The 21,816-nt window shown below is 40.8% G+C and overlaps 1 protein-coding gene across 1 annotated transcript; it reads left to right on the top strand.

The window, feature by feature from the left end:
• Window positions 1-337: 337 nt before the first annotated feature.
• On the top strand, window positions 338-8,927 carry arcn1b (archain 1b). Its single transcript, XM_035679778.1, has 10 exons — window positions 338-537; window positions 1,764-2,027; window positions 3,421-3,600; window positions 4,089-4,294; window positions 4,418-4,579; window positions 5,458-5,623; window positions 5,835-5,982; window positions 6,102-6,210; window positions 6,529-6,733; window positions 7,991-8,927. Exons 1-10 carry the CDS (start codon window positions 535-537, stop codon window positions 8,078-8,080), a joined length of 1,533 nt encoding a protein of 510 aa, XP_035535671.1. The 5' UTR covers window positions 338-534; the 3' UTR covers window positions 8,081-8,927.
• The last annotated feature ends 12,889 nt before the right edge of the window (window positions 8,928-21,816 follow it).

Below are 21,816 nucleotides of genomic sequence, written 5' to 3'. Positions count from 1 at the left end.
ATATATATATTATTATTATTCCAATGTGCCTATGTGATTGATAATCTAAGATTATTAGTGTAATAGTGAAGTAAAACACTCACGTTTAATTGATGTCTGTTGATAATAGTGTTTAATAGTAGTAGCAGTAAAACACTTAAACCTGTGTCATATTGCCTCATGAAGATTAAAGTTTTTAACATTACTGATTTCAACCATCGCGTATGTACCACAGTTGAATGTAGACATGAAGCTGCGGTCGGAGGAACGTAAATAAGAGGAAGAGCTCCTGTGGAAGTAGTGCAGGAACTCATTTGTGCAACAAGGCCACAGTGTGCGGCCCACGTCACTGGTGTCCACAGTGGGCGGGTCCAGCGCTGCTCTTCCGGTGGAGACGTGGCTCTGCACTGCTGCCATATTGACGCTAGCTAGCTAACAATCACACAACTTGAAGTCAGCTGTATATTCGCACCCTGCTATTCCGGAGGGACGAGAAATCATCAAGGCAAGAAACACGAGAGACGGAAGATCGTCGTACCATAGAGAGAGACCAAAATGGTGAGTGACAGTCGAAAATGAAGATATTCCCCTGGTTTTTATCGGGCCTAGCAATTATCATAACATTGGCTAACCTGAACACTAGCTACAGCTAGCTATCAGTTAGCTGGGTTCTCCAAGAGCGAAATAAGAGCAAAGACAAACACAGCTTTTCACCGGGCCGACAGCGCCAACCGTATGTTTAGTCGCTAAAATAAGGTAAACGAATCGTCGTTTTACAGTTATAATTATAGTGAGTGTAATTTCAGGTGAGGAGGCGGCGCTGAGTGTGCAGACACTGCTGACGTTAACTAGCTTTACAAGCTAGCGCTAGGGTTAGCTCCTGTCACTAGCCGGACCGAGCTAACTGCTAACGTTACCTGCTGTCATATTGTCCTCAGCCAGGCGCTCTTATAAAACCCTGCCTACAATTACATGTGTATTAGCATTATGGGTTTCTAGCTGCTGTAACATGTATTCTGAACTGTCTGTGTTAAGAAGTGTTGCTTGTCCATATCAAGTTCATATCCATCGTAGTCGGTGTCTTTCATTTCTAACTTCAGCCATTGTCAACGTGGAATGAACGCAGCTTTACATTCAGTTACCACAGTGTAATAAAGAGGACATTTATATCAAGCTTACTTATATTCAGCTAAACCTACAATTTTTATTGAAGTAAATGAACTGTTATTGAAGCATACCGCGATAGCTGGCGTTGTCTCTAGTTAGATGAGGGTCCAGTCTAATCTCACCAAACTCTATTAAAAAAAAATGGCTTTTTCAAAGTTGGTTCGGTTGGTTGGTTTTTGACAGACGTACGTACATTGTGAACACAGCTTCATGTCGTTTTTTGAATCGCTTCTCACCGTTGTCAAATTCGGCATACATTTTGTTCTGCAAAAGCACCTTCTTAAATAAAATGTCAGCTTGTACTGCTAGTTGCCAGCTACTCTTTCCACAGAACATCAGCACAGTGGGGGCCATTGAGCAGCTTATCGTGCCCAATCTGGCACACAGTTGTTTTTTAAGACAAAATTAAATTTCCTGATGTTTAGCTTGGCAAGCTTTCCCTAGACAGATCCAAAGATGAAGTTGAAGCAAAACGGTCAATCTATTGTGTGTGTTAATTAACTTTAGCCAGACAAACTTAGATTTTCTTTTCAGGATCATTTGCATGCTCAAACAATGTGTTACAATACTGAAGGTCTGTAGGCACCTTCACAGTCAGGTTTTCTTTTCGCCTGCAGGTGCTGTTGGCAGCGGCGGTGTGCACCAAGGCCGGCAAGGCCATTGTATCGCGGCAGTTTGTGGAAATGACCCGGACGCGCATCGAGGGTCTCCTGGCTGCGTTCCCTAAACTGATGAACACGGGCAAGCAGCACACCTTTGTGGAAACAGACAGTGTTCGCTATGTGTACCAGCCACTGGAGAAACTCTACATGGTCCTCATCACCACCAAGAACAGCAACATCCTGGAGGACCTGGAGACACTCAGACTCTTCTCCCGCGTGGTAAGGAAACATGGAGCTGACTTTTGATCCGTCATCAGTGTGATGTGAAGTTAACATTGTCACAGTCCCCCTGTCTGGAGCAATAGGATAATAATAGTTACTTTATATATTAATGTAAAGGGCAGGATGATGTAATGGATGTATAGTTTTTCACACGTCCATGAACCTGACACCAGATTCTTGTTCTCCCCTTTGAGTTAACATGGAGCTGCCTCCAGCAGTGTGTAATAATGGCACGTCTACATTGGAGTTGGATTGTGAATCCCCAACAGTGTATGCATTTGAAACTCAAAAAAGAACCGAATGGATTTCGATCAGGCTTCTGTAATAAGCAAGTATAAATGTATAGGTAAAACCATTTATGAGCTATTTAATTGTTTTCCTTTTTCCTTAACTTCAAATGTAGCTGGAGCAGGAGACTCATGCTGTCATGTAGTGCTTGAATAGCAGAGACAAAATAAAACTAAAGTATGTACAAGTTCTAGGCAAAGCCATGTCCAACACTAGGTCTCATTATTCCATTTGATGACTGAAAGGGACGTGTTGAATTAGGACCACATCCTGTGAAGCGTTTAGTATTTATCTCACTTGACACTAAATCTGTCGGCAAACTGACTTTATTCCTGTCATGTAAGAGAAAACCATCCTGTCCTGCCTTTCTCCTTTTATTTTCTGGTACTGTTGAAGTCATTTGACACTGCTTCAGCTTTTTTAAACTTTTGTAATTCATTTTATTTCCCTTCTGTGTATTGACTACAGACAGGCAGGAAACCTCAATTGCATGCAAAATGCATTTTGAGTGTTTTGAGTGGTCAATGGCTAAAACTTTACCAACACAAAGGGGGAAATAGTGTGGTGGTAATGGGGTCAGGGTGTATTTTCATTTTCATATGTTCAGACCTTTTCTCTAAAGTGAAACGACTTAAATTACAACTCAAAAGGGAAAAATGTAATAATTAAAACGTAGATTCCAAGAAATCACCTGATGTTATTTAATGTATGTGATAGTTGATAGGATGTTCATTACAATAGCTTAGAGCGTGACATCTGCATTAATACATCCAACCTCAAACCTCAAGCTGTGCTATTAAAACTGTACAGCAATCAGTGTTCCTTCACCATGTTTAAAGTTGCACGTAAACGGCTCGTCAGAAATAGGTGAAAGGTGCATTTGTGCTACAATGCTTGAACAGTCTCACAGTGTTCAATAGTGTTTTTATTCAGGATCAGATGAGATGCATTGTGGTGTCAGCAGTCAAGTTTTTAGCGCTCATGTAGAAATAATCTTTCAGTTTTCTTAAAGTTCACATCTCTCACTCACTGCAGGTTGCGCCAAATGTTAAAATGGTTCAGTTGTCTGATTGATCTTCATTTTTCTCCCCTACCTTTCCAGATCCCAGAATACTGTCGTGTGCTGGAGGAGAGCGAAATATCCGAGCACTGTTTCGACCTGATCTTTGCCTTCGATGAGATTGTGGCACTAGGCTACAGAGAGAACGTCAACCTGGCTCAGATCCGCACCTTCACAGAGATGGACTCCCACGAGGAGAAGGTTTTCCGTGCTGTCAGAGAGGTGAGATCACACTGTTGAGTCTCTCTGGTTTATTGGATAAAGCAACGTTTGGTGATCCCTATGGAGAAATCAGGTCATTGCAGTCATTTAATGTGTTCCATCTTGAACAGAAACAGATGGGTTTTTTTATCCTATTAACTCTAATTGTGTAATTTAACTCTGCACTAGTTTACAGCAATTAGAACAGCGGTGAAACTGATGCATTTATCTCAGTGTGTCACCTCATATCATTTACAGGGTGTCCGAGGGGTCCTAAAAAGTCAAAAATCCAATTATCTGAATTTTAAAATCTCTTAAAAGGTCATAAATATGATTTTGAAAGCTCCTTAAATTTGTCTGTACACAAAGAAACCAATGTGAACCTAATACTAGTTTACCTTCACACCCTTGGTATGTTTTTTGCCAGTATAGGTGTGAAAATGTAGGTCTTAAAAACACTGAAACTTTAAATTTAACTTTAAATGTTGTTGTTTTTTTTCAATCCACAGACTCAGGAAAGAGAGGCCAAGGCAGAGATGAGGAGGAAGGCCAAGGAGCTGCAGCAGGCTAGGAGGGATGCCGAGCGCTCCGGAAAGAAGGTGCCAGCCTTTGGCGGCTTCGGCAGCGCCGGCATGACCAGCGTCTCCTCAGGGTCCATCATCACAGACACTATTGTTGAGCCCGAGAAGCCCAAGATCACAGCAGCTCCAGTCAGGTATACTCCAGGAAATACACGTGTCAAAGACTTTATTATTTAAACATCTCTTTTTGCTATTCATTGTTGTTTATTTTATTGTTGAAGACCACTGTTTAAAGATGCTGTCTTTATTCTTTCCAGACCAAGTGGACCCAGTAAGGCTCTGAAACTGGGTGCTAAGGGGAAAGAGGTGGATAACTTTGTTGACAAGCTCAAGTCCGAGGGTGAAACCATCATGCCCACCACAGGAAAGAGGGGCTCAGATGTATCTAAAGCTCTACCACCACCAGTCAATGTGGAGAGGTACAGACACATCACGATCACCATGATTAAATAATGTTTATTTTTCTGGAATGAAAAGTTTGTTTCCACTGACCTCATTTGGCCATTTGTTAGAATCATATCAAATACTGAAGACTTTGTGTGAGCGTTGTAGCCATATGGAAGTTTTATTTAAAGTAACTGTAAGCAGTGTTTTCAACATCATAGCAATAGTGTTGAGTACTGCTTAATTGTGCCCAGCCCAAATGATGACATAGATATCAAATGGGTGTACCTGTACCTGGTCTGATGAGCAAATATTTGACAGTGAAGTTCAAATTAAACAAAGCAAATGTACTTCACCTAACCTGATATATCTGATATCGTTTTTGTGATTGTACCACTTAATGGGCAGTTCTGTGATTTTCTTTTTTCTTTTAAATTCACTACATTGATTTTCAATAACTTGATACTGATATCTCCTGCACCACACTGAATATACTGCAATGCGAGAGGAGCTGATAATGATACTCAATGAAGCTATAATTTAAGTTATAATTTTAATGAATTGTATGTGTGTTTGTATATTTGTTTCTTTAATTTAATTTTTATTTGTATAGTGTCAGTAGTTATATTTAGGCCCATTGTCCTGTAGAGCAGGCCTAGAATACCCAGAGAAGATATTTGTTTTCTATTTAAGTCATAAATTGGTCCTTCAGTGTCATTCACCTGCAGTATTTTGGAATTCAAACTAGGAAACCAATACATGAAGCTCCTCCTGTCCTGCTCTTATCTCCACTTTGATACATTTGTGGCATGAAAAGGGTCAAATGTGTGAGTGTTGAGTATTCATTGTTCAGGCTGTCTCCAGTGTGGTTGTTTGATAGATTGAAGCGTGTTTGGATGTGTTTCCTCTCCAGTGTACATCTGCGCGTGGAGGAAAAGATCTCGCTGACTTGTGGCCGTGACGGCGGCCTACAGAACATGGAGGTGCTGGGTATGGTGACACTCCGAGTCACAGACGACAAGAACGGACGCATCCGCCTCATCATCAACAATAATGACAACAAAGGATTGCAGCTGCAAGTAGGTCTACCACATATTCCAGACAGTAGCTGGAGATAATGTCATGCTATACACAAGTATATTCTATATTCTTATTCTATTATGTAAATAATGTTAGAGGCTGCTGCAGTGTGGAATATCACCTTTCATGCTTTGAAATCTTTCAAATAAACACACAACTTCTCTGAGTTTAACAAGTGTCTAATGGATACATGTGTTTCTGTCTTCTCAGACACATCCCAATGTGGACAAGAAGTTGTTCACAGCTGACTCAGTGATTGGCCTGAAGAACCCAGAGAAGTCCTTCCCTCTCAACAATGATGTTGGTGTGCTGAAGTGGAGACTACAGACCACAGACGAGTCCCTCATACCTCTAACCAGTAAGTGCCAGTACAGGGGCTTTACCTGGTTAGTTTAGTTTGTTTCCTCAGATAATGAGAGCCTGGTGCTGTACCGGTATTCACCGTCACACTAATATGACTGGGTTGTTCCTTTACAGTAAACTGCTGGCCTTCAGAGAGCGGTACTGGCTGTGATGTCAACATTGAATACGAGCTGCAGGAGGAGAGCCTCGAGCTCAACGACGTGGTGATCAGCATCCCAGTACCGTAAGGACATGATATTTCTACCCACTGTATTATTTTATACAGTTTTTATCTTATATGTATCACATTAGCAATGTGTGGCTGAAATGTGGTCCACGTGATTACAAAACTCTTCCCCCGATAGAGGAAAGTAAAAATGTTGTTTTATACAGTTAAAGGAATCTGCACCCTTTCCTATGTATCACTAAGATTCTCCAAGAAGTGTGTGTCTGTGTGTCTGTGTCTGTGTGTGTGTGTATCTATATATCTATTACCATGCATCCCAATTCAGAATCCTAAAACCTCTGTGTGTATGTTGCTTGTGTTGTTCCTCCGCTGCAGGTCTGGTGTGGGAGCCCCTGTGATTGGTGATCTGGATGGAGAGTACAAACATGACAGCAGGCGAAACGTCCTGGAGTGGTGCCTACCTGTCATCGATGCCAACAACAAGACCGGCAGCCTGGAGTTCAGCATCGCCGGACAGCCCAATGATTTCTTCCCTATCAATGTGTCCTTTGTGTCCAAGCGCAACTACTGCGACATCCAGGTGGGTTGGAAACGTTTTACCCCTGAAGCCACTGAGACATCTCATACACTGGCAGCTTTATTAGCTACACCTGTACAATCTAATGCAGTGGGTCCAAACCTTTTTCCTCAAGGGAGTTTCTATCATTCAGTAGACTGACAGCTCATGACTGAATGATATATTTAGTGGATATTTCATACTCTATCCAATGCACAACAATAACAGTGCAGAACAACTGAAACTGTACAATGAACCCAAACAGTGAATAACTGCTCCCTTTTCTATTAACAGTCATACATACTGTGCTAGTGCAGGACGGGGCTGTTCATCAGAGAGGGAAGGCTCTGTGAATGTAGCCTGTGTTCAGGTCTTTTTTCAATCATTTCAATTTTAAAAACAACAATTTCATTTAGATACCTTCATAGAATGCTGAGATATTGGCCTACTGTGTATATTTTCTACGTTTCCTTTGACCCCTTAAAACCAAGAAGGCATCTTGACTCCCCGGGTCCCGACCCTCAGGTTGGAAACCACAGTCATAGAGGTTTTGTTTCCGCCTTCAAAAAAAGGTTTTGTATTGGACTACTTTTTTATTCAGAGGGGTTTTTAATATTCTGCCTCCCTCATGTATGTTGTAGTCTGTGCATCACCATCTTTAACTAGCACCTTAATAATCAAAGTAATTAAAATTGATAGAAAGTGAACATTCAGAAATGATAGCAGAGCAGATGTAGTGGATTGTAATGGATTGTACAGGTGTACCTAATAAAGTTGTAAATGTAAGTTTGCCACTTGTGAACATGCTGTCAGTTCAAAACAACGTAATCAAATCAGTTAATCGATTAGTTGATCAGCAGCATCTAGTAAAGATGGCAGATTTTAGCTTCTGAAGTGAAATGAAAGGATTTGCTGCTTCTCTCTGTTTTAGATCAATTCAAACTGAATATGTTTGGTTTCTGGAGCGTTGGTCAGACAAAACCTGCCTGGCCTCTATAATCTGCTCATATTAGCTAATCCCAGGGAAATCAGAAAGGAACTAGGCTGGCCCCAGGTCATTTAGAAACTGAGTCCATGGGGGATTCCTATCAGCATAGTTTGTTTATGTTCCACGTTAATGTTTTAAAAAGTGACTATGACATAATGTATTGTTGTAGTCCATGTGTCGGCCTAAAGAAATGTGATGGATAGATAGAACTGTATAGAGAGCAGATAAAAGTCAAACAGCTCAGTCTGATAAGGTACTTACAGGCTGCTAATGCCGCTTTTCTTTTTTCCCAGGTTACCAAAGTGACTCACGTAGATGGCGACAGCTCCGTTAGATTCTCTTCAGAAACCTCCTTTGTTGTCGACAAATACGAAATCCTGTAAAAAAATATTCAGAGAAAACGTCAAAATCAAAAAATCACCAACAAAAAAAAGTCCAAATCTATGCTACAGAGAAAGATTGAAGATTTCTTGCCTGCCCACCCTGTATACTATTTCAGAGACTGTGTACATCGACAGGACTACGTCAGCCCTCTGGCAAAGCCTCTTCCTGTGGTGGAGCAGAGCAGCGGTGGTGTATTTATATGTTTGTATGAGAGAGGATCATCTATATATAGAGTTAATTGAAACCAACAAACACACACAAAAGAAAAAAACTACACTGATGCTGTTGTGTTCGCCAAGCAGAACTGTAAAGAGGACTTCAGACTAAGTAGAGGATGACTGCGGGGGTGCAGGAGAGGCCAGCGGCCGTCTCCTCGTCCATCTATCAGTGAAACCCTGCCAGGAGGTAGAGAGGGAGAACAGGGACCTGAGGCCACTGCATCAGTCTCCACTAGAGTGAGCGCTGCTAGTTTAGCATCCCCTCCGAGAATCATGCATCCTCTCCACAACCTTTTCTTCTTCACGCTCACGTTGCAATGGTTCAAAGCCGTTCTTGAATGGGGTTCTTGCTTTCTGTCTTTTCAGATTCTCTTATCCATAATAACTGCAGAATTGTAGCTGTCAATCATTATAAGCCTGTCACTCTTTAATCGTTAAACTATTGTGATTTGCTCTATCTCACTTCAGATGATTGTTTTTTTTTCTTTCTTGTGAGGACGCATGAGTTTTAGTTTTTGTAGAGAGGTGAAAAGCCTGTGCTCAGTATTATTTGTCTGTTCTGTCTGAGGTTATCATCCAGCAACGTGTCCTTTTTATTTTTAACTTGATATTTTTTACTGTTGCTGTATCTTTGGTCATTGTCTTACCACTAATCCTTTGGATATTGACAGTGAAGAGCAGCGACTTTGTAAGGAATTCTCAGCTGGCCGGGACAAAGTTACCCACCAGTAAATAACATTAATATTGCAATCTGTTGAATCCCTTCTTATGATCTTTTTGTTTTTTGTAACACCATTGCAACCACTCTCACTTTGTCAACAAAAGAGGCGCCATGTTTCACTGCTGGTCCCATTTAAGTCCCGTGACCAGCCCTCAGTATCAGCCAGTGAACAATGCTTTGAACGCAGCCCAGAAACAACATCCAAGCCCCCCTTAATCTGACATCCCACATGGCAATTTAGATCTGACACGAGTGGATGTGTGTTGGCATGATAGCTGTCCACAGTCCGCACACACACAGAGCAGGGATCACACTGCCAACCTATATGGGACCCTCTCCCCTCACATCCAAGGTAAGCAGAGAGACCACCGGAGCCCTCGCAGTAACTCTGTGCATCCACCGAGTCATCCTTTACTTACATTCTCATAGTACATCAGCATTATTCAAAATATAACATTTGTCTTTCATGTTCTTGTTTTTTTTTTTTTTTTTCAATTTGTATTCCCCAAGTTTCAATTTAGCAATGGTTGTGTGGATGTGGGGTTGAAAATGACTAGATGGAGCATTTTTAACTAAATTACTGAAGGGGAATCTTAACATTCCAGTGTACAATTAGAAAAAAAGAATCTTTAATGGAATAAAATGTATTATTGAAAAATGTAAGTCTGACTTGGGTTTTTGTGTTGGTAATGCACTTAATTAGCACCAGGACTTTACCCAGTTGGGAATCATCAATAATGTAAGAATACAACACACTACTTTCTACTGCCAATAAAACAATTGTTAATTGTTATTAATGACTTGCCTGGTTTGATATAATCTAAATAAATACATTTCTACACTACATTAGAGGGAAATATAGTACATTTACTCAATTACATGTATTTGACAACTTCAGTTACTTTACAAAATAAAAGGGAGAGGGAAAAGAGCCTGCTATAAAGTAAAGGATTAGTTAATCAATTAGCTGATTGACAGAAAATGAATTATTTTCATGATCATTTGTCATTTTTCATGTAAAAACATTTCATGGTTCCAAATTCACAATCGTGCTTTTCATTTGTCTTTTGTATGAGTAATATTAATCTAATGATGTTTAATATTTTATTTTTCTACTTTTAATCACTTTAAAGGTCCACTGTGAGGATTTAGTGGCATCTAGTGGTGTAGTTGCAGATCACAATTCACTGGGGGAAACTACGGAGGCCACAAAACAAACAGAACGTGAATGGCTGTATCTAGTGCTGATGTTTGGTTTGTTCCGGCTACTGTAGAAACATGGCGGTTCAATACGGAAGGCGAACTGCGGCATCTGTAGATATAAATGGTTCATTCTTTGGAGACAAAAACACAGATTCTTATTCTCAGGTGATGCAGATACAGGTATACACTAATGAAAACATACCTATGAATATTTAATTCCATTTCTGCAAATAGATCCCTCTCAATGTTACACACTGGACCTTTAAGTACATTAGACGTTTACATACCTTTACTTAAGTTACACTTTTAATGCAGAACGTACTGAATTTGTACAGTGTGGTATTAAAACTTTTACTTAAGTATTAAAGTATCTGAACACTGAATCTGATATTGCTGTATCAGTTGGGACCTGTTCCTCCTGGTGCCAGTGGCCCCTAGTCTCTGTCGATTGATGCTTTGTAGTTTAGTGGTTTAGATTATAAAATAAAATGTAATATGACATAAAAGAGGGACAGTACAGTTACAGGATACATTATGACTAAATAAGCCACCTGTATACATACTTTTGGTAGTATTTTGATATTTCCTGCATTAACTCAGCTGAGGTATTTCATTTTATTTTGTCTTATGCAATGACTAACCACAGTCACCTTTAAAGCCTCATGACTCATCCTGTCCGGTCACGCGAGACATTATTCATTAGCATTGACTGCGAGGGTCACAGAAGCCAGACTAAACATGGAGCAGTGAGCCACGGCCTCGTACCTCGACACGCATGACTCATGTCTGATCTTTATTGTACCGCTAGAGCACCGGCTCCTGTAGTGGTGACCCCCTTAAATCCCACCTTATAAGTACAGTGCAGTCCAAAAAGTGCTTATTGTGGATTTATCATGCAGCCACTTGTAGGGCCCCCAGGTTGTGAACCAGCTTTAGGGTATCTATGACACATACGTTTTACAGACTGGATACATATATATTATATGTATGTATGTGTGATGGAAACACACAGGAAAAATGCAGGAGGCCGAACTTGAATGTATCAGCCTTGCTAATACACAAATTATTTTCAGTTTTTTAAATGGATTGTAACTTTCTGAATGGTCCAAAATATTTTGTTTTATCCACCTGAACAGAAATCCCATTATTCAGGTCTGGCTGATCTGAGATATGCCTAAAGACTGGACTGGCCTCACTGACAGCAAACAGGTGACTGACTCTGAGGGTGGTTTTACAGGATTAAGGCACTTTTATGTGTTTCTATTTGCAACAGCATGGGGTCAAAGATCAAACAAACACTTCCTCAAAAGTCAAAACAGTCCTTTTCTTATCTTTTTAGTCACATTAAGTCCCCCTCTACAATTTTACAAAGTAAGAGCCAAGCTCTTTAAATGTATGGTTTACACGTGCATATTTCTCGCCATGAGTTAAATGATAACATTGTGAGAAAAATCAGTTTCATGTATATCTTTGGGCTCTAATAAATGTGTCCTCATAAACATTTGCAAAGATGATTTTTTGAAGTATTTTAAAACCAGCATGTATGTTTTCTTTGCAGTCTTCTTCTTCCCTGCCTTTGTTGGCACACTGCTGAAGTGGATTAGTTTATGATAGCATAAAACGTGGAAGCAGAGGAAGCTAGCCTGGCTCACTCAAAAGCTAAAATAATGACCCTGCTAGCACCACTCAAGCTCACTAATTGACACATTGTATCTTTAACCTGTACAAAAAACTAAATGTAAAAACAACTTACGGGAAGTTACATGGAGAACTCCTGGAGTGGTTTACAGCTTAAAGCCCCCCTCCAGTCAGAAATCAGTTGTTCTTCTCATTACTACAGCGTACTGTTTGAATGCTGTATGTGCAGTTTGAACACTAGAACGGGATGTTTTCAACCCATTCATGCCTGCTGACCGAAGTGGAAAGTTTCCTCTGAGCTTCATTGAACATCTGTTTTAAGGGGCGGGGCTACAGCAGGATTTGTGACATCACAAAGATAAAGTTAGGGAAGTAGTCCTGGTCCCTTTATGTGAACCTTGTAGAGGTGAATGATGTAGCACACCTTGAAGCACCAGTCGCCATGCCAACTGAGAATGGACTAGCACCTTCTTGTGTGGAGAAAACGTATGCAGAGCACAAGCAACAGCAATACTTGACCAAACAGACTGTTTTGTAGATATGCTATACACACATGCCAAAACACATTCTTGCGCTTGAGGTTAGAAGACTCCAGACTTATTGTAACTGGATACTGCAGTAACTCATCCCTCTGGCGAACATCGATCTGTTCTGGCAGGCTTATTGGAGTGTGAAATGCATGTTGTTCGCTGTGGCAGCGTATTCTCGCCACACAGAATGGGACTGTGTGAGAGGAGCAAGCTGAACAGCCACTGGAAAACCGGTGAGGGCAGTGCAGATGCCTGAGCTGAGACGACCTTGGTCCAACAGATGGGTAAACGCTGGGAGATGAAGGGCGGGCCTTTAAAGGGTCAAGGGGGACGAGTTTAAGAGAGCTTACCAGCCACCCATATATGGACTGGGGGGGTGTTGTCGGAGAGGGGGGGGTGTTAATAGCAGCCCTCCAGTCATAAAAAGAGGGTGTGTCTGTTTTACGAATGAATGAGCAGCCTGATAAGCTTTGTGAAGGGTCTCAGAGGAGGGAGAGGGAGAGGGGAGAGCAGGGCGACACTGGGGCAGACACTGTTGTCTTTGGCACACACAGTCAGTCGGCAGGCAGACACCTCGCACCGCAGAGCACACAGTGATTCAGCTTGGATGTTGTGACTGGATTTGTTGTGGAGGATCGACTGATTGGAGTTTAGCTGGAGACTGTTTTCCTGAATGGAGTTTGGAGTTGGGAAAGTTTTGTAACATCTCATTTTTGTTACTGTCTTTTTATCTGGATTCAAGGATGATGCTCAAGAAAGTGCGATTTAAGGTAGGAAAATGCACCTTTTTCTTGTGAATATCATGTTTTACTGTATTTTTTTTTGTAGTTGTTCCCAACCCTCAGTGGCTGCTCGCTCCTTCCTGGTAAAAATCCTCCAGTTTACAGGAAGTGATGTGTTTTAATTTTCAGATTATTTGAAAGAGATTCATGAGTAGTAATTAGAACTAACCTGATAAAAGAAAGAGCAGCATCCACAGATGCGTCCATAAGAGAACGACAACACACTCTTTGAGAGATCCTCTGAAGAAAGAGGAAAACCCCCACCGCCTCACATCAAAGATAAACTGAGGAACTCAGTGAAATAAATGAAACAGATCAATAATCTAACCATCTCCTGATTTAACCACGATGAATAACTCTTAATCCACTAGTAATCTGCGTGCTTTGTGTCCCGTAGCTCTTAAGAAACCCAGGCCCAGTGCGTGACTGAGCGGAGCAGTGTTGGGCCTCTGTTGGCTCTTCATTAGCAGCCCTGCCTGCAGTTCAAAGCCTGAGCTCAGTCTGTGCTGACACTGAGGTGATAATTACAGCACAGGGACCGGAACAGTCTGCAGCTACAGCCCTGACTGCAAATACTCAAGATTTACTGTTGTCACTGTGCGGCAGGTGCTATTATCTGACTTACTACATTAGCTTACACAGCATGTATATAACCGGTTAAGTCATGTTTTCTTCCTCATTACCATATTCATATCTGTGTCTTCATTATATTAATAATATTGACGATATTTGTGATATTTAAAAAATGCAATATTAATAGCGTTAATGATACACATATGACAATATTGTCTAAATAGTCCAGTGTCTCTTAAATCATTTCTGTTTCTTTCCGTTCCCGCTTGTGGTTCACATGCTGGTTGCAGTTACAGTTGTGCTGAAGCCATTTCTATGGCTGACAATGGGTGGCGCTGTGCGTCACTGTGAGAACGAGAGTTCATAGTTTTTGACCGTAGTCATCAAAGATGATGTTTTTTATTTTAAGAGATATGTTGTTTTTGTTATAGTAAATAAATGAACTGGCATATCCATATTCTTCTGTTTCGGCCTTTTGAAAGTTTATTTTTTTCTTACGCCAGAAGACAATGAAACGCCATCTATACCAGCAGCACACCAGCAGTAATTCATTCGCATTTCATTTAAGAGGATGTATTGTCAGAAATGGAACATAATCATAGGTATGTTCTCATTAGTGTATAACTCCTGAATATAGGAACTGTTGTGTTTTTGTTACCTTAGAATGCCATGTGTCGCCTTCCATAGAGTCCGCCATGTTTCTACAGTAGCCCAGAACGGACCACTAGATGCCATTAAATCCTACACACTGGTCCTTTAACTTTTAACTTCAATTCACTGTCAATGTAGCAGCCGTCATCAACTGACAGTAAATAATCATGGCCTACTGTAAGTTTAGGTGACACACACTGAATGGAGGAGGGTCGTCCACTGTGACCCACAGTGTGTTGTTTTATGTCATTTACACTCTCGCCTGTTGGTGCCAGCTGTTCCGGCCGTGCACCAAGAGGTGACACTTTTCCCGAGCAGCGTGACAAAGAGAGCGTGAGGAAGAGGGGCAGGTACACTGACAGTAAGAGAGAAGGAAAGCCGGTCAGCAAAAACAAACCAAGAGAGGAAGGGTGGAGATCTTTAGTTAGTGATAACAAAATCTATAAACAATCAAAAGAGCCTCCAGTTAGTTGAACATTTACATAATGAGATGGTGCAGATTCCCCCATCCTGTGTGCACTACTGTACTCAGAGGAAGTGACAGAATAATACATTCAGATTCAGCAGTGAGCCAGTTCTTTGTCTGAAGGAAGGTGAACTCACCAAAACATATGCATTTGCTGACACTGTGCAAAGGTTACCTATTAGAGCAATAATGCACCATGAAGACGGATGAAGGAGCATGTTTTATATCTTTCTACATACTTTATAAAGGCCTTAAAAATGTTAAAGAAGGAACCTTTTGTGCTACTACATTCTGAACCGTGCTCCTGCATTAAGAGCAAAGAAAGGCATCCAGAGAGAGGATATTGGATGAATTCTGTATCCGCATGTGGAATTTCCTCTCTGTGACCGTTCAAACAGCCGCAGGTCGGCTGACCGTGGATCTGTGCTCACACCGCCCTGCTACATTCTGTAGCCAACACCAGCTCCTCCACATTCTGGGTTCATTTCAGTCTGTAAAAGGTGATCATGTCAAATGGAGCATGTTACTATTTCACTTGTTGCCAAACTATGACATGGATCTGTATTTATGGAGTCTTTAAGCATCAGAGGTCATAAAAGTAAACAGCATCCTCTGGTTCCTGAGGATTTATGCCACTAATTATACCTTTGGACTGTTGACTTCTGTTATGAATTTTAGAAAAACATCTTTTTTGCAGTAAACCTTTTAAGTGAAAGTATTCAGTGCTTGTCATCCTGATGAAGAGCTGCACTGGAAAAGAGCTGTGTGTGTGTTTTAATTTGAAAGGCCTTTGCATTGGAGCTCACATTGGTCTGCGCCTCGCTGTTTGTGTGTGTGTGTGTGCACACTCTCAAAGTAAGAAAAAAGGTTTCAGGTTAGACATCCACAAATGTGAAGATTTGCCTTTGGTTTCACAGATTGGTTAAAACATATCAATGTAAATCACAATACAAACAATAATAAATAACACAACATGCACAGTACAGACAATAACAGATATGGTCCCAGTGTGAGACGTGTTTATGAACTGAGCTTATAACATTTGGTATGAAAGACTTTTTGTAAATGTTCTTGGTTGCTGCAGCTGCTCTATAGCGCCATCCAGAGGGCAATTTTATGAATTCATTAAAGAGGGTACGAAACAGGGTTTAAAAATCTGATAGTGATAGTATATCTATCTTTGTTATTAATATTAATACACAGCACCAAACAGGCATTATTAATAAGGATCCCTATTCCAGAATAATAGCCACAATGTGGCTTAGTGGGATGTTCTGCAGCTAAAAAATAATGTGATGTTGCCATTGTTTCTGTATTACCTCAAACATATCTTTGGCAATTTGTTACTGTTAATTATTGGGAGACATACAAGCCAATACTAATACATCTTTGACAGTCAGAGGATATATCAGCCTGACATAATGCATCTGGCTTTCACCTGTGGTTTATGATCATACTGTCAATACTGACACTTTAGGTTGTCATATACCGACACCGTGGCAACACAAGACTTAAAGAATCAACTATCTTTCTCAAGAATGACAGATCCCTTTAAAAAAGTTCAAACTTTGCAGGACATCGGATGGCCTTTCTTACAAGTGTTGACATCAAAATAAAGTTCGTTATCAGTAGTTACCAGTGCAATCTGGAAAAACTACACAAATGGCACTAATCCTAAATGTCTCCACTCATGGTTAACGGCTGCCACTGATTCCTCCTCTCAGTGTTGAAGCAGTTCACATCAGCAGCACTAGATGGCACTAGTGTTCTGCTGTTTCCCTGCTCCCTCCCTCAGACCTCACCATAAAGAAATTATGCCTGAAGCTAAACTCTCAGTAATCCTTCAGAACAGCAGCACTCTCAGGCATTTCTCTATATCAAACCACTGCCGGCCATTGTCAAAAACAAAACAAATGGGAGCAACATTTCAGAGCTGAAAGACGAAGCATGACATGAAGACTGACGTGGAAGTTATTGCAGGAATACTCAGCCACTAAGCGATAGTGTTCAATAAAACATTTCTCTGGTGGCACATTGTAGGCCCACAACAGAGCTGCAGCTTCCTATAGTATGGCCCCCGGGCTTCAGGGGCAACATGTGGGAGTCTGATCCACCACCCATCAACTGCAAACACATCCTGGCAAAAAAATGATGACCCATTTCCTTCAAATCTTTACATTCCTCCCCCTCTGCCGGCCCTGAATCGCTCGGTAATTGAATTTGCATCCTGCGCGCAGACGTCCAAGCTTTTTGTTCATCGAGTGAGATACTCCAATCATCTCAAAGGATCAAGTCAGCGCCCATCTAGGCCTTTGATGTTCATAATGAGCGCTTCCCTCAGCTCAGCCCTGCAGCGCTGCACTGTATGTTTCTATAAAGGCGTTAGGATTTGAATGGGTGCGTGGGTGCCGGTGTGGTGCAGGGGAGGAGGGGAGCAGAACCAAATATGCTTTTCATTAAAGATGAAAGGGAGGGAGAGCTTTTACTGTCTCAGACGGCTGTTTATGCTAAGTGCGAGGGTGTGTATGTGTATGCGTGTGTGTTCACATAAAAGAGAAATTTACCTTTGACCCCCAGTGATTTGTGGTTACCTGGAGGCTCATCCATGCAGTGTGACTGCAACTGCATGTCTGGTGCCTTTTTACTGCATCAGCAACGAAGATATGAGGCTCAATGCCACGTCATATTGGTTAGCATCTTTCCATCCAGACAGACGCTAAAAGGAAAATGTAAAAGACAATGTGGGGCCTTACATGTACTTCTCTTTGTATATTCACTACATGCATATTAAAGCTGCTCAGGGCAGTCTTGCACACATTCAGCTCAGAGAGAGAATTGTGCTACGTTTTTGTTACAAAGCTTTCTTAAGTATAACTCCTGTGATGTAAGGTCTGTACACTGTTCACCAGTCATGCCAGTCTGCAGTGATTTAAAACTCCACTTATAAATGTTGTCTATATTACCAACAGATCAAATGTGTGTAATGTAATGTAAATTTGTAATGTGAAAAGTGTTCATCTACTTCCAAGGTGCACAGAGAAGGGGAAAAAGTCAGAAGAGGTCACTACTCCAGAAACACTTTATTGTCGAACAGTCTGACAACATTGTTGGAGTTTTGACCTCTTCGTGATGAGAAAGCCACAAAATGATCAGCCTACTGAGCTTTTTAGCTTCAATTTGGTCTTACATACAGTACCTTATAGAGTTTTTGACCACTAGCAGTGCTATGGAGCAATGGTTTTATGAGTGGGTGCCAAGTGACAACCTCCATGACTGGTAAATGAAGCAATATGGTACTGCAGTTCCTCGAACGGCCACTTGAGACTGGCTCAAAAAGCGAACCAATTTCCATAAGCCCCCATAATAACATGGAAACATGTTTACAGCCTGGTATTAAAATCAGTTTTGGTCTTTATACCCAATTTCCCAATTTCTGTTCATGACAAAGGGTAGTGTGTAAGGGGAATGAATTTTTAACTCACCCGATAAATTATAGTAAAGGTCCAGTGTGTAACATTTAGGATGATAATAGGATAATACCTATCCTTTAATAGGATAGGTATGTTTTCATTAGTGTATAATCACCTGACCCAGGTCGACTTCTTTGGAGACCGCAATGTTGAACCGCCGTATTTCTAATGTAGCCCAGAATGGACGGAACACTGGCTGTAGATAAGGCCTTTCACATTTTGCAGCAAATTCTTTCTACACAGCAACTTCATTCCCAGGTACGTGGTGTTAAGTTAGTTGCGATCTGCTACCTTACCGCTATATGCTATTAAATCCTACACACAGGCCCTTTAAGTCCTAAAGTTATTCATAATTAAGGACATGGCTGCTTTGAGTGACAGGTGGGTGCTGTGACAGGCAGCTGTTTCCAGTATTAGCTGGCGGATTCAGGACTGCCAAGATGGCGACGGCCAGAGCCAACCACACTGAGCTTCACAACGGTTCCTCAGAAACCTGCAGGGGCGACGTCACAGAGACTATGTCTATTATTATTTATTCAGTCTTTGGCCTGTCTGTTTGTATTTGTTTGTAGACGACAGACACATATTTCTGCTGGTTATATGCTATTGTGCTAATTGACAATTGGTGGCGGTAACCCATGGCAAGAAGAACACTACTAGCTAGCAAACGAATTGTGCAAACGTGGCTAACAGCGCACACTTAACACTGGTACTCAACAACAACTCAAGTATTTTGTTTTATAGAACTTTTAGTTCCTTATTGTTTTGGTTTTCATCAAACTTATTTCCAGCTAGCATCTTTTTTTCAGCAAAATAGCTCAAATAAATCAACGCTACGCACCAAACAAGCAACAAGCTAGGGGTTTTTAGGAGTTGGCAAAAACGAAACTAAATGAGAGTAAATATTAAACTTAACATTCATCTGGTGGACTGGAACAAAAGATACTAGACATGTAAAAAGGCAATTGTTCGCTAAGATGTTATTCTTAACAACCAAAGCAATAATCATCTATATCCTGATTAATGCGGGAGGGAGGTATCCAAATATATAAAATGGCTTAGTCTGGTTGGTTCAGAAAGACAAGCCCTGCTGAGAAGCATCTATCTATTTACAGCCGACACAAATGTCGAGTAAAGAAGGAATGCTAGGGCAATAAGAGGCATTTGAGGCCTTCATGCATTGTTATAACATTGCTGAGCAGTTGAAAATGTAGGTAGGTGTTCATGGTGGGAGGTAGAGCTTGTTTCCAAAATTGAGAACTAGCAAGACAGAGAGTTTTAAAAGCCAAACATCTTAGTAGTGATTAATGCTCCTATCAGCCCACATTGATATACTGCAGCACTTCTATTCTGTGCAACTTGAAGCATCTGCACATAAGATTTCCCAAGAGCTGCCATAGCCAACATCAGAATTGCATTTGAGATAAACAGGTCGAACGTGTTGCGTCTCACTCAGTGTGGTTGGGATGTTTTTCTCTGTAACAGCCCAGCTGTGTGATTTAGGCTGACAGATGAGTGCGCTTCGTATAAATCGTGATAATTCCCACCCAGCCTTACAGGAATGTTTGGCATGTGCAGTTTGTCATATAATTCAAAATGAAGCTTTTCCCGATCTGGACATGCAGACGTGTGCTGAACAATACACACTCAGTGGTTTCAGCTGGAATTTGTGCTTAGTGAAATCGTTGTGGAGAGGCCAGATCCAGTTCGGTCAGAGTGGAACCACCAGCTATTCAACGCTGATGTCTGCAGTGGTTCTGCACACAGTGCTGTAGAAAACACAAGGTTACTCTTGAAGCTATATGGATCTTACAGTATTACAGGATGTATATAAATATGTACTTCTGCGTAACAAAAAAACCCACAAACATGGCTCAGACACCAGCGTTTGCTCTGGTACGCTGTGTGGGTGTGCATGTTCATATTTGTGTGACCTTAGCATTGTTTATGACTCTGTCTGGACGTTTGTATTCTATTTATGTTGATTCTCTCCGGCATAGAGCCAACATGGTGGTCACTGTCATGGACCAATTAGAACAACATCCTGAGAGCTGCAGTGTCTTCAGACCTCCATGCACTAAAATCTGTAAATGTTCTCAACAACATGTGGGAAACAGAACTGATCTTTTTTTCTTTTTATATAACATGCTGTCAGTTTGCCAAGTCAGGACTTAGTCAGTGCTTCGACCATAGCTGTACAGGGATATGCAACACCCGGCATTACCTAGTCATTAATGTCCCCAGTCTTACCCCTCACCAGGGGTCATTTAATTATTTGATGAATCTGGAAATTATGTCAACCATATGAAATGGCCTTCACAGTCAGCAAACCTCAACGCAACTGAACCTACACTGTAAAAACAGATAAGTTAATTTAACTAAAAAAGTTGACTGCAGACATAATTTTGTAATTTTCATTTGTACCGTGAAAACAAAATACCGTAACTTACAAAACTCACTTAAAATTACAGCTGCTTGATCAAGAATATTTTATTCTAAAAAAATATATTAAATATATATACTTAAAAAATATAGTTTCTGTTTGTGAACATTTTCAATGTAATCCGTTTCAACCATTTTTTTTTTTGAGATTTTACAGTGATGTGTTAGGCCGCGCTCTAAAACACCCAGTCCTTTGGAAGAAAGCTGTTCATCCCTCCAGTGGAGTTCAGAGACAGCAGTGTAGCTGTTTGTGGTGGACTACATCTAAGGCACATTAGGTTGATTTTTCTTTTAATTTGTCACCCGTCAGTTTTTACTGTGTATGTCCAAAACGTAACTTGTCGTAAACTGGGAAAATAGTGCCACCTTTGTAGCTCCGGTGGATTTTAAAATCGCTTATTTATCACCAAACTTGGTGAGACGAGGTTTTCTTTGGACACTGTAAAAGTGTGTGAAAGTTTATTTTTGACCTTGGTAATAGCAGTGGTTCAAAATAACCTAACTAGCTTTTTGTTGATCAGCAGATGCAGTTGGCTTAGTTGGAATTGGAGTTATTATAGTTTAGTATTTTTCATTAGTTTTTACTTTTATTTAGCCTTTAATTTTAGTTAAAGTTTAGAAATTTTAGTTTAGTTTTTCTCAGTTTAGTTTAAACTCACAAAGGGGTTTGCACATTTGAAACTGTTTTGTTTTTGTTTTAGTTAACTTTAATAAACCCGTGATGGAAGTCTCACATTTATGTACCGCGATGACAACTGATCTCCATTTTCTGAATGAAGACAGAGAGATGCAGTCACTCCTAAAGCTACTAAGTGGACATCGGCGTGCTGAGTGTACACCTGAGACTAGACTGGAGATTCCTATGGATTCCTATTAATATTTCACTATCATATAGTACACTGCACTATACTTAACCCTATAAACACCATGTAGAGGGGCCTCCTGGTGGCCTAGGGGTTTAATATAATTGCAACTTTCCTGTTTGAGTCCGGCCAGTGACCTTTGTTGCGTGTTATCTCCCCTCTCTCTTGTCTCATTTAT

The sequence above is a fragment of the Morone saxatilis genome, unplaced genomic scaffold, assembly GCF_004916995.1.
Source record: "Morone saxatilis isolate NCDOM2014 unplaced genomic scaffold, NCSU_SB_2.0 Contig8, whole genome shotgun sequence".
Lineage (NCBI taxonomy): Eukaryota > Metazoa > Chordata > Actinopteri > Moronidae > Morone > Morone saxatilis.
This window is presented reverse-complemented; position numbering and strand designations above follow the sequence as displayed.

Bases quoted from the DNA above. Each gene is read 5' to 3' on its own strand.
- arcn1b (XM_035679778.1), top strand. The intron at 5,624-5,834 runs GTAGGTCTACCA...CTGTCTTCTCAG, and splicing joins ACAAAGGATTGCAGCTGCAA to ACACATCCCAATGTGGACAA. The intron at 5,983-6,101 runs GTAAGTGCCAGT...GTTCCTTTACAG, and splicing joins GTCCCTCATACCTCTAACCA to TAAACTGCTGGCCTTCAGAG.